General features: G+C 42.7%; 1 protein-coding gene across 3 annotated transcripts in view; it reads right to left on the minus strand.

The window, feature by feature from the left end:
* Positions 1-301: 301 nt before the first annotated feature.
* The window catches only part of rabggta (Rab geranylgeranyltransferase subunit alpha), a 152085-nt gene continuing 137465 nt past the window's right edge, over positions 302-14921 (minus strand). For all 3 annotated transcript variants that reach the window (XM_078259688.1, XM_078259689.1, XM_078259687.1), the window contains exons 7-17: positions 14270-14353; positions 14061-14143; positions 10142-10237; positions 6841-6946; positions 6698-6749; positions 6531-6619; positions 6292-6380; positions 6093-6209; positions 2672-2785; positions 2441-2528; positions 302-1004 (exon numbers count right to left, since the gene is read on the minus strand). In XM_078259688.1, coding sequence (XP_078115814.1) covers positions 856-1004; positions 2441-2528; positions 2672-2785; positions 6093-6209; positions 6292-6380; positions 6531-6619; positions 6698-6749; positions 6841-6946; positions 10142-10237; positions 14061-14143; positions 14270-14353 — 1067 coding nt within the window. In that variant the 3' untranslated portion in view covers positions 302-855. The remainder of the gene's footprint in view (positions 1005-2440; positions 2529-2671; positions 2786-6092; positions 6210-6291; positions 6381-6530; positions 6620-6697; positions 6750-6840; positions 6947-10141; positions 10238-14060; positions 14144-14269; positions 14354-14921) is intronic.

The following is a 14921-nucleotide window of genomic DNA, read 5'->3' on the forward strand; positions in this document are numbered from 1 at the left end:
AACTTGATGAGTGTTGAGCCTAAAGGTGCGGTTCTCGCCTAAAGGGTTTCCTTAGGCAGAAAGGCCAACATCAACCGGATATGTCGCAAAGTCAAATGTATTACATTAAAAAGCCAAACAAATGAACAAAGACAGTAACATAACTGGAGGCTGAGTCAGGTGACACACTCCCGGTGACTCTGGCACACCTTTTAAACCGCCTCTTAAAATGGGGCAGGGATTAAAAATCCATTAGGGAAAGCTTTTACATCAGATGTTCTAAGGAAAACACAAACAAAAGAAGCTTTTTGGAAGGCAGTGACACAATGTGTGCTGTTTTATTACTGGATATGTGACTTACTGTGCAACAGTATAGTGTCATATATTAAATGCTTTACGCAACCTTTTAAAAAAAATGTGTATGAGAACTATGCGATGCTATGATCATTAGGTAGTTAGTAGCTTTTTATTTTTTATTCAACTGTTTTAAAGCTTATGGAAGCAATAAGCCAGCATAGCCATCCATATACAGTCAATTTACTCCATTATCAAGGTTTCCACATGCAATTGGGTGTGTTGTATTAAGGACATCCGTACGCACACACAAAGAAACGCAACGTTGGTAATTATGCACTCACTCACACACACATCTAGACATTTTGCTGAAGGTGTTAGAGGGTTCTGACATATACTCTGAGGCATCAGGCTTTCAGACCCTCAGGGATCGGTGCGATTGACAGTCTCTCAAACCAACAAGTGGAACAAACAGCCACAAGACGCCTGAAGAACACCCACTCGCTCTTTCACAAACAAATACGCCAGAGAATGTGAGGGACAATCTAACGACGGGACGACGATGGCAGTGATTCCGTCCAATCAGAGCTGGAGGTCTGTGACGGAGGGCAGCAGCTCAGTCAGCTCCGACTCGATATTGGCCGTCTGAGTGACAGGGTTGCCACGGAGATCAAGGCGCTTCAGCTTGGGGCAGGAGGCCAGCGGCTGAAGATCTGCCAATGTGGAGATTTCTGTGCATTTTTTTGGGTTAATGGAAAAAAAAAAAAAGCCTTCCCCGTGTGCTGTGGTGAGTCACATTAGCAGCAATGAATAGAAGGAGACAGGACGCACATATTCCACAACAACACTGTAAGATCCACATGTCAAATATGACACTGGGACATTAATTCATTCTTCTAAATATAAAACTTGAAAGCCTAAACTTGCATTAGAAGGTATGCACTAAAACTGAAATGTCATTACAAAAACAAAACTTGAATGTAGCCTTGTTTCATGGGTCATAACCTGTAAACAACATTCATTCCTCTTGAGTGTATCAGGGGAAGTGAAGCGTGAAGGAAAGGAAGTCTGTGGCGTTGTTAAGTGTCTCGTCCCATCTTAATGATGCTGTTTGCTCTGCGAAATTGCAGCGCTGATTTTATTTACAAAGTTTCAGGTAAACAGCTAATTAATCACGCATCAAAGCCGAAGAGTCTCGTTAACGCTGTAATTTCCTAAACTCTGTAAACACCAACACTGTGTGTAGTGCATCTTTTACATCGCACTCGTCACACACCATCAGCTGCTCGCGCTCTTCAGCGGGGCTGTTCTGCAGCATTGAGCACTGATTTGCACGTGTCTCGAGTCACTTGTACACTGTGAGAGGACTAATACAGATATAGGGCCCTATTTTAACGATCTAAGTGCACGGCGTGAAGCACATGGCGCAGGTGCGTTTAGGGCGTGTGCAAATCCACTTTTGCTAGTTTGACGGCTGAAAAAAGTGTCCGTGCTCTGGGCACATGGTTCTAAAGGGTTGTACTTAGTGTCTTCATTAATTCATAGGTGTGTTTTGGGCGTAACATGCAATAAACCAATCAGAGATCATCTCCCATTCCCTTTAAAAGCCAGGCGTGTTTGGAACTTGGAGCATTGCTGGTATGATGGAGGATTTGCACCGTAATATCTTTATTTGTAATCTTTTGCATGTGTGTGTGCTGCTGCGCTTCCCTGTGTGTGTGTAACAAGCATAGTGTGCACGCGCTGTGCATGAGCCTAGGAGCATTTTACTAATTTGCTGTTAAAATAACAATGAAATGCTGCGCTATTGACTTTAGACCAGGTTTTTGTTGGTCAATGGAGCCATCACTTCCCGCTGCCTCAAGATAGCAATACGCCCAGAATGCACCTGAACACACCTCCCTGTAAGACCAGCACGCCCATGGGTGCAGGTGCATTTTCTATTTAAACAACGTGGGCGCTGGACGGGAAATTGACAACTGCGTTGGTCTTAAACTAGCAAAGAGACTTGCGTCGGGCTTTGTGCTGCGCTGCACCGGGTGCAAGATAGGACCTTAATATAAACTGATCTCTGTGACACTGATGCTACAGAGATAAACACAGACCCAAAACAGGACGTTCTCCAGCAAACAAATGATGGAATATGAATGATTGGTTTTAAGGATACTGTTATTCTTCAAGAGGACTTCCTCCAGTTTGGGAAGGTGGAACACCCCTTCCAGATTTTCTATGGAGTTGTTATCAGCCTCCAAGACCTGCAAGCGTGAAAAATTCCAGAAAATGAGCAATCAATATGTATCTTTCCTACTGTCATCTACAAACTGTGGGACACACAACAGAAGAAAGGGAACACTATTGGTTGTGACGTATAACTGGGTTTGAATTGGAGCCTAATCACCTCCAGGCACTGCAACATGGCGAACTGAGGAGGCAGCCGCTGCAGCTGATTGGAGGACAGATTGATATGGGTAACCAGTAACAGCTGGTCCAGGTGGCATAAAGTGGTCATGTTCTGTTAGAAAAAAGACAACAAAAATGTGAGAAATGACTTTTCAGAACTTGCCTATGTGGCAGCCATGCAGGTAAAGATCATTTCAATATACAATAAGCTAATTTAATTCATTTTTTACAATTCTGAACCATAGACTGTAATAATATCAAAAATAACTAATAGACGTAGCATCAGTGACATCACCCATGGGTTTGTGGACTGCCGTTTCAAAGCCAGGAGTTTGCATTTTTTGCTGTCGCCATCTTGGTATTTTAGAGGCAGAAGTGACCATATTTGGGGAAAATGGCAGAGCTGGGGAGGATGACGCGTCTAAGCCAGTGTTGTGTATGGTTTCAATGGCCCTGCACTAGGCTAAACGCTAAAGAGGGAAAAGTCGCTGATTTTAAACCCTTCTGAGGTGAGTCATCCACCGGAGTTTTGCCAGCGGGTAAACGCAGACCTCCGGGTACTGCCGCTATTTATCTGTATGTACGGCAGTACACAGCCGGTTGAAAATCGGCAGACTTACTCTTAAGTTACCAGCTAACAATAGTGCTAGCTTGGTTGGCAGAACATGAAAATTTTAGGTGACCCAAATGTTCCGATTAACTTTGATTAAGTGAAAACAAAGTGAGAGGGTCAAATTATAAGATGAAAACATGGGCAAAACCCCAAAACAAGCTTCAAGCTATTTTAATGTACACAGTGCCATGGAAACGCATCGCTGAGCCTCTATTATGATCATATCATAGCCCCGCCCCTACAGCATCCCCTGCTTTTTTCATTTATTTTAAAATAAATGGGACTTTGATTCACAAAATAAACATCACGCTGATTCGAAGAATCCTTAAAAGGTAGCGATTGAGGCCATAAACTCATTGTGGAAATGTTAGCTGAGGTAATAAATCAAGTGAGGTCAGCAGGCTCATTTCCCCATAGACTTCTACAGAAACTGACTTCATTTTGGAGGTCAGTGGAGTGGAGTCCAGAGTTCTCGTGAGAGCACAATTGGAATTTGCTCAGCGAGTCACTCTGGCATTCAGTAGTGATGCTCATTAACTATGCCCAAAGAATTTGTAATAAGGGAAGAAGTTCCACTCTCTCGTTACTTCCGGCTTCTGAACTGGTTGCAGTTCCACCAGAGTTCCATATAGGGGGCGCTCACAAGCCAGTGCAGAATGAATGGGACTCTATGGAGCTATACCCCTCAAAATCCACTTTTCTCAGGATATCATTTTTTGTCTAGTAATTTGAATGTTGCATTCCAAAGGGGAGGCTAAGAAAATACACACTGCTGGGTGTTAGATTTTTTAAAGTCGTTTTTTTGTTCTAAAAAGCCTTTTAAAATGTCAATGACGTCATACACATATACGGCCAGAGATACTGCTTTACGGCAAGCTCTGAGTCACTTCCTTTGTTCTCTCGAGGCATCAACAACACAGCTGACAGGTTAGACTGTCCCTGTTAATACAACACAGCTGACAGGTTAGACTCTCTCTGTTAATACAACACAGCTGACAGGTTAGACTCTCTCTGTTAATACAACACAGCTGACAGGTTAGACTCTCTCTGTTAATACAACACAGCTGACAGGTTGGACTCTCTCTGTTAATAAAATACAGCTGACAGGTTAGACTCTCCCTGTTAATACAACACAGCTGACAGGTTAGACTCTCTCTGTTAATACAACACAGCTGACAGGTTAGACTCTCTCTGTTAATACAACACAGCTGACAGGTTGGACTCTCTCTGTTAATAAAATACAGCTGACAGGTTAGACTCTCTCTGTTAATACAACACAGCTGACAGGTTAGACTCTCCCTGTTAATACAACACGGCTGACAGGTTAGACTCTCTCTGTTAATACAACACAGCTGACAGGTTAGACTCTCTGTTAATACAACACAGCTGACAGGTTAGACTCTCCCTGTTAATACACGTGCTAGAAAGAGGTTTGCTAATGTTTTAAAGACCACGCCGAAATATTCACTCTGACATTCTGGTTCTGCTTCAGATGCCGTCAAGCAGGATCTCTGGTTGTAATCAGTCCTTCACTGACCAATCAGCATTCATTAGCAGAATGCTAGCGTGTTATGGGCAACAACAACTCAACCTGTAAGAAATCGAAGAGACAAGAGACAAGTTGAATGAAACATCATTCATTCAACTTTTGACCTATAATCCATGTTGAACTTGTAAACACTACAATCAAATCTGAGATTTCTCAACGACAATCAGGCGAAAGAGACAAATTTAGCCGTCTAGCTCCATAGAGTCCCATTCATTTAGCACTGGACCACGATCACCACCAGTGGAACTCAGGTGGAACTGCAACCAAATTTGGTACAATGGAGCTGAATAGGGAGTGGAACGGCTTTCCGTAGACGGGCTTTGCTATGCCCTTGTAGCCGAGCTGCACCAATCACATCGGCGTATCTGATATAGGCGGGCCAGAGGTGAGCTAAACAGATGACGACAGCGCTGCGACGTCCAAGTCATTAGTAAACATTGCAAGATGGCTACGGATGTACACCAGTTGTTTGAAATGGCTTTGACCGCTACAATGAACGAGTTAGACTGGGCTTTTTATCTAAAAGAGGACAGAAGACGGCGCTCCAATCGTTCCTTTGCAAGAAGGACGTTTTTGCCGTTTTGCCAACCAGATACGGCAAGAGTTTAATCTACCAGTTAGCTCCACTGGTAGCTAAGAGTTTATTCTACCAGTTAGCTCCGCTGGTAGCTAAGCGTTTAATCTACCAGTTAGCTCCGCTGGTAGCTAAACGTTTAATCTACCAGTTAGCTCCGCTGGTAGCTAAACGTTTAATCTACCAGTTAGCTCCGCTGGTAGCTAAGCCGCTTAATCTACCAGTTAGCCCGCTGGTAGCTAAGAGTTTAATCTACCAGTTAGCTCCGCTGGTAGCTAAGAGTTTAATCTACCAGTTAGCTCCGCTGGTAGCTAAACGTTTAATCTACCAGTTAGCTCCGCTGGTAGCTAAACGTTTAATCTACCAGTTAGCTCCGCTGGTAGCTAAACGTTTAATCTACCAGTTAGCTCCGCTGGTAGCTAAGCGTATGGGGCTTAGCCAAAACCCACTGGTGGTTGTGATTGGTCGTAGTGGTATCCAATTGCATGCAGTGAGATTTTCAAATGCATGCTTGGTGCTGCCCCTTGAGTTGGGCCATTTTCACTGCTCATTGCCAGACCTTTACTCTTTCGGATTTGGGTCTGGATTTCCAGGCTAGTCGCCCCCTGCTGGAAATGTCAGAATGCAGGTTAAAGGCACAACACGCATTGGCTTCACTTTTGGGCTGCTTGTTCTGAACCAACCTTGTCAGAAATACTGAAGACACGCACTTCCGCATACTCCATTTTCAGGATGGTGTTTTCAATCATAAACTTGCTGCACAGGTCACTGTAATATGCAGAGCGCATGGAATCCACTTCCTGAGGGAGAAAAAAACGAGAGCCTTCAGTCAGTGATCTATATCCTAGTCAGTGTCACAGACTGTACATGGTTGGTACTCACTTTCAGTGTTTGGAAATGAGCAAGTGTCTCTTTTTCATATCCCAGAGGATCTAGTGCCCTCATGAGGAGGATAATGGTCAGTAAGCACCCTGCCAAGGCAAGCAGAGTGTTTCAGTGGCAACCAGAAAGCATCACCATCAGCTGCAGAAAACTTATATTGTGTATTTATGTGATGTTGGTGATTTGGTTGTGTAAAGAAAAAGGAACCACGTGGATGGGATGCTTTTAAAATCACTTACACTTATTGAGCGGCTCCAGTTCTTGTAGCTGGTTGCATGATTGCAGCTCTGACTGTAACACTGAGGTCTTCTCTACTGAGAGTTCACTCCTACAGAGAAACAACACACTCAGTGCTTACTCTTTTAAACAAACTACAGAATGTGCTGCCATTGGGCCAAGACGATACCTGAAGAGTTCCTGATCCGTAGCGGAGTCCCGACACCAACTCTCACTTCGACCTGTGGAAGTTGAAAGTTTACAGTGTCATTGAGGAAACATACATTTGTGGAACATGAACACGACAATGTGAAGACACGCGCTGTGCATCACCTGTGTACAGAGCACAGTCTCGGTGAGTGTGTTTTTCAGTCCAGTGCACAGTCAGGTTGTGCTCATTTGTGACGTCGCTTATCGTTCCAGGAGGAAGATCACAGATCTGAGCCAGTGTTAAGGTTGAAAAAGACGTGGAAGAGTTTGATTTCGACTTCCAATTAGCCACCTTTAAAAGAAGCCCAAATGAAAGCCACACAGTCGCACAGCGTGGTGTGCATACTAAGTCCATGGCTCATTTTCATGCCAATACAGCAGATGGGTAGATCTGGGCAGTATGACATAAACAGAACATCCTCGATGGATTAGCAAAACAGTCATTTACACTAACTAGTACTTGGCATTTAGTTTGAGAGAAAGCATAATTAAAATATAAATCTAAAGACAAAATAATTAGATGCTGAATTTACATACTGAGTCACCACAATTGAAGTGTTTGGCCAAAGCTGCATCTGCTCCCGCCATGGAAAAACTAATATTAACATGGGATTAAATATGGATATGAATAAATACAGATGAAATCATAACAGCTACAGTGCCTTGTGAAAGTATTAAACCCCCCCTTGGCATTTTTCCTATTTTGTTCCCTTACAAACAGAGGCCTGTACTACAAATCCAGATCAACATGTCCTGGATTTCTTTCAGTTACCCGGCTTCACCTAACCTAACAACCGCGGTCCTGCATAAACTGTGTCATGACGCTGGTTATCAACTAGTTCAACAAACCCAGGGTTTCCCAATCCAGCAACGCGCGTTCACATAAAAGAAACTATAATTCTACATAAATATGAAGAACACAGACACGGTTTTAATGCAGGAAGGAAAGCTGGCAAAAAAAGCCGACGCCGTTTTGCGTAAATCACAACGCTTATCCTATCAATATCACTTCCAGTGGTGTAGTCTATGAATGGTGTAGCTCCAGGGTGTCTATATACCCACTTAAAAATGCCCAATGACACGTTACTTACTTTCGATTATATTTTTGATAAATTTTGAATTGTCATATGTGCTTTTTTCTAAGGTATTTTTTTTTTACCGTAAATTGGTACATAAAAGTGTATCGGAATACAGGAAATGAAGTCGTTGATGCTTAAAACTTCCCTGGGGGAGGACACCCAGGCCCCCCCCCCACTATGATATGCCCCCTTCCTCCCCCAAAGGCAGATTCTGGCCAATATACAGTAGGCTACAGTACACCCACTATAATAGTATACATTAGACTACACTGGTCACTTCCCCATCAGTCAGGCACAAGATCTGACCATGATTACACTTTTGCTTTCCATGAACTGTCGTTGCTTTAGCCTTTTATTTCAGTTGCAAACCCAGCAGTGGTAAGCTGTGAGAAAATAATAAAATTAAGAAGAAGCTGAAGAAGCCAACAAATAGCCTATATGTAATTCCCTCCGCTTCAAATCTAGATCTTTCATAAAGATACCCATCAGGGAATGTTAACGGGGTTGTCGGTCTCTAAATGTTTTAACTTTTATGAGCGCACCCCTCTCTCCACGCACCGAGCTCCACCGGATCTTCTAAGAACGGTGACGCCATTATCAACCGAGTGTTGATTGGTCAGTAGGCGGTGCTTTTACATCAGTTGATCTCTAATCTCCAACATAACCTGCCCCCGACCAGGTTAGGTGTTCAGCATGAGTTACCACTGCGACTGAACCCGGTAACAACTGATCCACCGTCGTAGTACAGAAAACCCTGGGTTGAACCTGAAGTTAGCTCGTTAACGCCAAATCTTGCTTCGTAGTACAGGCCTCTGGAATTAAATTGGATGTGTTGTATTAAAAAAACTAATGTAATCAATTATTTATTCATTTGTTTTGCATAAGAAAGGGGAGGTATAATATCAGGCATGTATCATTTGATTTACATAACCACTTTTGAAGATGCTAAATTTGTTTTATTGTGAAACAAACAAGAAATAAGACACAAAAAAAACAATCCCCCCCCCCCTTCTCCAAAGTCAATACTGTAGAGCCACCTCTGGCAGTGATTACAGCTCCGAGTCTCTCAGGCTCTAAGCCTGGGATTTTTGCCCATTCCTCAAGGCAAAACTGTGCCAGCTCCTTCAAATTGGATGAGTTCCGACTAGTAACAGTGCAGCAATCATTAATTCATATCGCAGATTCTCAATTGGATTGATGCCATATTCTTTCCATTTTGTAATAATGGATTTAATGGTGCTCCAATGGGATGTTCAAAGTTTCCGATAGTCTTTTATGACCCAATGCTGATCTGTACTTCTCCACAACTTTGTCCCTGACCTGTCCGGAAAGGTTTTTTGGTCTCCATGGCGCCCATTGCTTAGTGGGGTTGGAGACAGTCGGGCCTCTCGGGACACATTGAGATCATGTGACTGATCATGTGACACTTGATTGCACACAGCAGGTGGACTTTATTTAACTAATTAGGTGACTTCTAAAAAGGTAATTGGTAGGGGCTTCATAGCAAAGCAAGTGAGGTCATACCTGTATGCATGCACCACTTTACACTTTTTCCAGCTCCATTTCATAGAATCCCAAAAAAAAAATCCATTTAAATTACAGGCTGCAATGCAACAAAATAGGAAAAACGCCAAGGGGGGTGAATACTTTTGCAAGGCACTGTACTCGGCTCGCATGTCAACAGATCCTTTTTCATGAAAACTGAGCAAACCGCATCAACTGATGAAGATGTGGTTGAAAGCTCCGGAGAAGGCTAGGGAATTAAAAATACACAAAAGTATGACATACAAAAAAGTATGAAAGAATGTCTAAGTTGGTATTGTTTTGTCAATATTAACTATTCCATGTTAATTACGGAAATGATCCTCAGATAAGTATTATTTTTAAAGACAGAATCATTCATGTTTTTCAAATGGTGTCTAGTGAATTCGACAATCTTTTTGGGATGAAACCACCATTTTTTTTGCTAGCCCTCATCTGCGAGCTCAGATACAGACAGCCCTGGAGCTGGAGACAATCCCCTTCCTCCTAAAATCCATCTACAGTACTTTAGCTGTCAGACTAAACATGGTGTCCTCTGTGTCACTGTGCCCTGACAAGTTAGAAAAGCTTAAAAAAAAAAGCCATGACCTGAAGTCCCACTACAAATCTGTGGTTAAAGGTTACAATAACATTCCTTCCCAGTACACTGGTTAAAGCTTTGTGCTAAACCCCTTCCTTATCAGCATGTGGTATGTAAAGAATGAGGAAAACAGAGAGTTAATCCTGTATCCTGTTCAATCAGCAGCACACAGTGACAGTCAATGATAATATCGGAGGGGTGATCGGCCAATGGAAAAGGATACCCAGACAGGGCTGTGTTTGAAGCGCGGGTGGACGCTCCTCCACTCCACACTCTGGGGCTGACCGTCGAGGACCAGCAGCAGGCCCACAGACTGCGCCTAACAGAGCAGAGGCAAGAAGAGAGGTCGCTCAGGAAACGCAGCAGGGTACCACAAGGACACCACATCACAGGTTCTTACAGTTGGTTACACACGTTTCTTAATACAGAGTTCACTTGTTCAAACTCTTCAAACAGTCAGCACACAGCAGCCAGTGTGGACTAAACTGTGGAGAACTTGTCATTGCTTTGACACACCCACATACATTGTTTTCTCACTCAAGCATAGTCTCACAGGAAAGTGGAAGGTAACGGACATCCGGCCGTAAAGAGTGAAATCTGGCAGAATTTCGAGCGGCACCTGAACAATCCCGGAAATGGAACGTCGTCGATTAGCCTAATTCAAGCACAACCAAAACTGCACGGATTGTAAAACCTGCATATTTACAATCCATTTTGCACATTTGATTTTTTTAAACTATTACTCTCTATTTTCTAACCGTAAACTGCAATGTGCTACATTCTGCAACATCTAAAACACAAGAAACAATGTCCCAATTACATAAACTGCTAATAGGGACATATGAAAGAGTTGAGTGCCAGGTGAGGAAAGGGGGCTTGAGAGGACCTAAGGTGTGAGAACTGTGGTGGATGAGAACTTGTAGTCAAATGTAGAAGACAAAGTTGACAAGTACTGCTGTAAATCTGTATCTGCAGGTAACCTTCATACATGTACGTATAGGGAATACATAGTTTACACATTTCTTTTGTTTTGCATTACTCAAAAGGACATATTGCAGCATTTCATTTCTGACAGCATCTACACAGGCGTTTCAGCAATGTTTCTCTCGTGCGTCTGTATCACAACACATACGTGTCAGAGCGTATTTTTACGCTTAACGCCGCCTTCCCGCTGGCACTTGAAATCAGCTCCGTAATACGCAATACGCCCCCAGCGGACATCGTACTACACCGTTGAAAAGCTTCGGAAGCGACTCACAAAAATGGTAGAGAGACTAGAACGACTGATAAGTGTCTGAATGTACGATTCTCTATGACCTCTCTTATACAGATATAAATAGAAAGGCTGCTGCGTGGAGAAAAGTTGCCCAGGACGTTGACATGTCACATCGGTTAAATGTGATATAGCGGTATAATGTCAATAGTTCCATGTCTGTTGCTAGCTAACCAATTAGCATTAGCAGGTTTGTTCATCAGTACCATAGAAACGCTAACTTCCGCTGGAATTGTCGGATAGGAACCGTCCGTAGCCTTTCGCAAGAGTTACATTTTTTGAACACATCCGGATGACCAACTGACACGATTTTTTTCGCACCGCACTCTTTCGGACCCGGTTCAGACCCATTCGCATGCGGTCTGCGAATCTCCATAGGAAATGAATGACTTAATGATGCCGTATCAGAGCTGATTTCAACTGCCAGTGGGAAGGCGGCGTAAGTCTATTTTCTTCCATTTTACGCACAGATTTTAGGATTGTGTGTTGAGCTCTAGGCTCCTGTGTCAACAGTGGCTGTATCCGAAACCGCCAACTACACTAGCAGTACGTTCTGATTCGGCAAAATGCGGCACATAGTACGCAGTATGCAAATGAAAGAAAAATCTGCAGTATGACCAAAATACCCTGATGTCTTACGGTTCAGACGCTTACTGTGTCCCACAATGCAAAGCGCTCATTACTTCCACTTTCCAAATCCAGACAGCAGCTAAGCCTGGCCTAGCATAGCGCTAAATAAATCCATTTCTCACGCTGCGTTCATCGGTAGTATGTTGTAGAGCCACAAACAGAGCAGTGAAGCTGCTGCTTTGCTAACGCTACGCTTCCGTGTAGATTCAGTAACAAAAGTAGTCCGTCCAAAATTGTTAAAGAGGCCTACGGCAGCTCTCTCGAACATCTCTCTAAGATCTTTGACAGACAAGTTTTGCAGAAGGCACGGTCAATCTTGTCAAGCTCTGACCACCCACTCTTGGAGGAAGTCTTTCCTCTTCCCTCTGGGCGGAGATATAGGCTTCCTAGAGCAAAAACAAACAGGTCCACATTTTCTTTTGTTCCTTGTGCAATTAAAGCTGTTAACTTGCAAAAGTCTTGAATGCACAGTTGTTGTTGGTGTCACTTGGGCCTTCTCAGTGACCCTTTTAGAAATCACCTTCTCCAGACAATCTCAAGGGATTTATTTGACACTGTCCAATTTCTAAGTGATGAAATTGTTCTTAATCAGATTGATTAAGAACAATGTCATCACTGCTAAGATGTTTTATGCCTTGTTTATTGTGTTGTGGTTTTGTTGTTTTTTTGTACCTCCAACTTCAAATCAAATGTCCCCTCGATGGACAATAAAGAACTCTGAACTCCTTTCTGTAACATTTACTTTAAGGTAGGACAACTCATGCAGTAAAGAGGTGTCTTTGTTGTTATTGTAATAAAAAAAAGCTTCAAAGCCAATTGTGATATTCAGTATATTGTAATGCTTCCAGCTCTTAGTGTTTTTTTTAGGTCATTGTGTTATGAGTGACAGTGTTCTTGTTGGGAGACCGATGTTGTCAGTGTTCTTGTGCATGACTTGATCCAGGAAGTGTTTTTTTTTCCTCATTCTAATGACACATGTACGTTTGTTTGTGTGGAAAGCTTTTAGTAAACAACTGTAGGAAGGCATTCAGAAATGTCAACAGATGAGCGCATCAGCGCACACGGGGCAACAAGCTCACGTTAACACAGGCGCGCACCTACATAATAAGCTGCTTTAAATTTAAAATGTTCAATGTCTTATCGCGCTGCTGTGACCGAGCCCGACCCGAACCCGAACATCATTTCTAAATATCTGTCCGAACCCGGCCGGGTATCCATCCTCTAGTGCTGAGCTGCATGTTGGTTAAGACAAATGTGTGTAGAGTATTTAAAGCTACATTGTGTAAGAAATACTCCCATCTAGCGTTGAGATATGGAGTGTCTACCCATAGACTGTATATAGAATGGACCAACAGATCCCGTGTCTCTGGACGGAGACCAGTGAAGGATATTTGAAGCACTTTTCTGGTGATGGCTGAACGTTACTGAGCAGCCTCCAACTGAGAGAGACGACGTAGATGTGACGTGAGCAACCTGTCTGAAAGTTGTAAGTCTTCTGGTAGCTGTGCCAAGAGAAATCTCAATCATTCCCAATCTTGCAGAGACGGAGAGCGTAGGTATATGTAAGGAGATAACATAGACACAGGCTAATTATTGCTAACTAAACTGCTAGTTAACATTAGTAATTAAACTTAAACAGCTAATGTAAGTCTAAACTGCCTGCAAGCTTCTCCTGTACTATACGGTAATTCCTCTACTGTGCAACAGTAAGTCTCGTGGTTAATGACACAATCGTTAGCCTATTTTTACAAAAACGTCTGCTACGGAGCCATAACGTGAGGTACAAGGTAATGGAGCCTTTTATACATTGTCGTGTTTCTTTAGAAATAAACAACGGACAAAAAGTCTTTAAACGCTTCAGATGTAAAGTTATTCGCTGTCAAAGTGACGTCAAAATGAATGGCAGTCAATGGAATGTTAACGGGGGGTGATGGCTTGGTAGCATCAAAATGGCGCCATAGGAGCTACGTGTTGTGAGGAGAAGCTTACCCCCTTGCGTCTACCCCAGTTCATGCACGCGCAAATGTAAAATTCCAGGCTAATAGGAATACTTGAAATTGATGGTGGTGGTCAATATTCATGAAAAAGGACAAGTTTGTGAAGGGCAATACAGATTTTGATAATGAACAGCTACAAACGTTACACACTGGGGCTTTAAAAATGCACACAGCATAGCGAAATGTGTGTAACCAATTGTTAAAGTGTCAGAAATAAGTGAAAAAACAGTGATGACACTCACATTGACAGGCCTAGAGAAGGCGACAGCCACTCTCTCCTCATCCCGACTGACGTACACACAGCTTATCATCTCCTCGCGTTCCGCTGTCGAAAAGACGAGTTTTAATACATGACTAAAGAACAGCAAATAATTTATTTGCATGCTCAGAAAAACTGCTCTAAACATTTATACATGTGTGTACATATAGACACAATTACAGATGGACATACCTCTGCCTAGCAACCAGCGATAGTAGAACCAAGCACTCTGGTCGTTGGGGTCAGTGAAGAAAGCGTTTTGTACAAGCTCATATTCTGAAATAAAAGTGGGTATGGTTAGATGCTACATGTGTTGAATTACCCAGCAGCACTCACAGCTGGCTTTTTTAAAACTTTATCCTTGCACTGCTATTTAGTTTTTATATCACTATGTCTACATTATTCTCTTATATTGTCCATATTTAATGCTGGTCTCTAGACTTTATCCTTGCACTATTGGACTTATTTGCACTACCACCATGACACACCCTCTCATAGAGCACCTTACCATGCAGACTGAATCACAGGGTCAGTCCCTGCCCTGTCACTGCAAGAGTCTCATGCTTGTACATCCCTTAGAGTACATTCATGTGGATTTTTTATTTAGTATCTTTTCTTTTATTGTCCATATAATTCGTGTGGATTTGTTATTATCCTGTTTATGATGTATGTGTATGTTGTGTGTGATGTCTTTAAGCTACTGGGACCTTGAATTTCCCCTTGGGGATCAGTAAAGTAAGTAAGTAAGTGTGTGTATATCTATCTATCTATCTATCTATCAGACATCCACTTGCAAAGCACTACGATTGTAAAGCCTCAGACTGCCCCCTGTCTGTTGTTAGTG

This window comes from Sander vitreus, chromosome 9 (assembly GCF_031162955.1).
Source record: "Sander vitreus isolate 19-12246 chromosome 9, sanVit1, whole genome shotgun sequence".
Taxonomy (NCBI): Eukaryota; Metazoa; Chordata; class Actinopteri; order Perciformes; family Percidae; genus Sander; species Sander vitreus.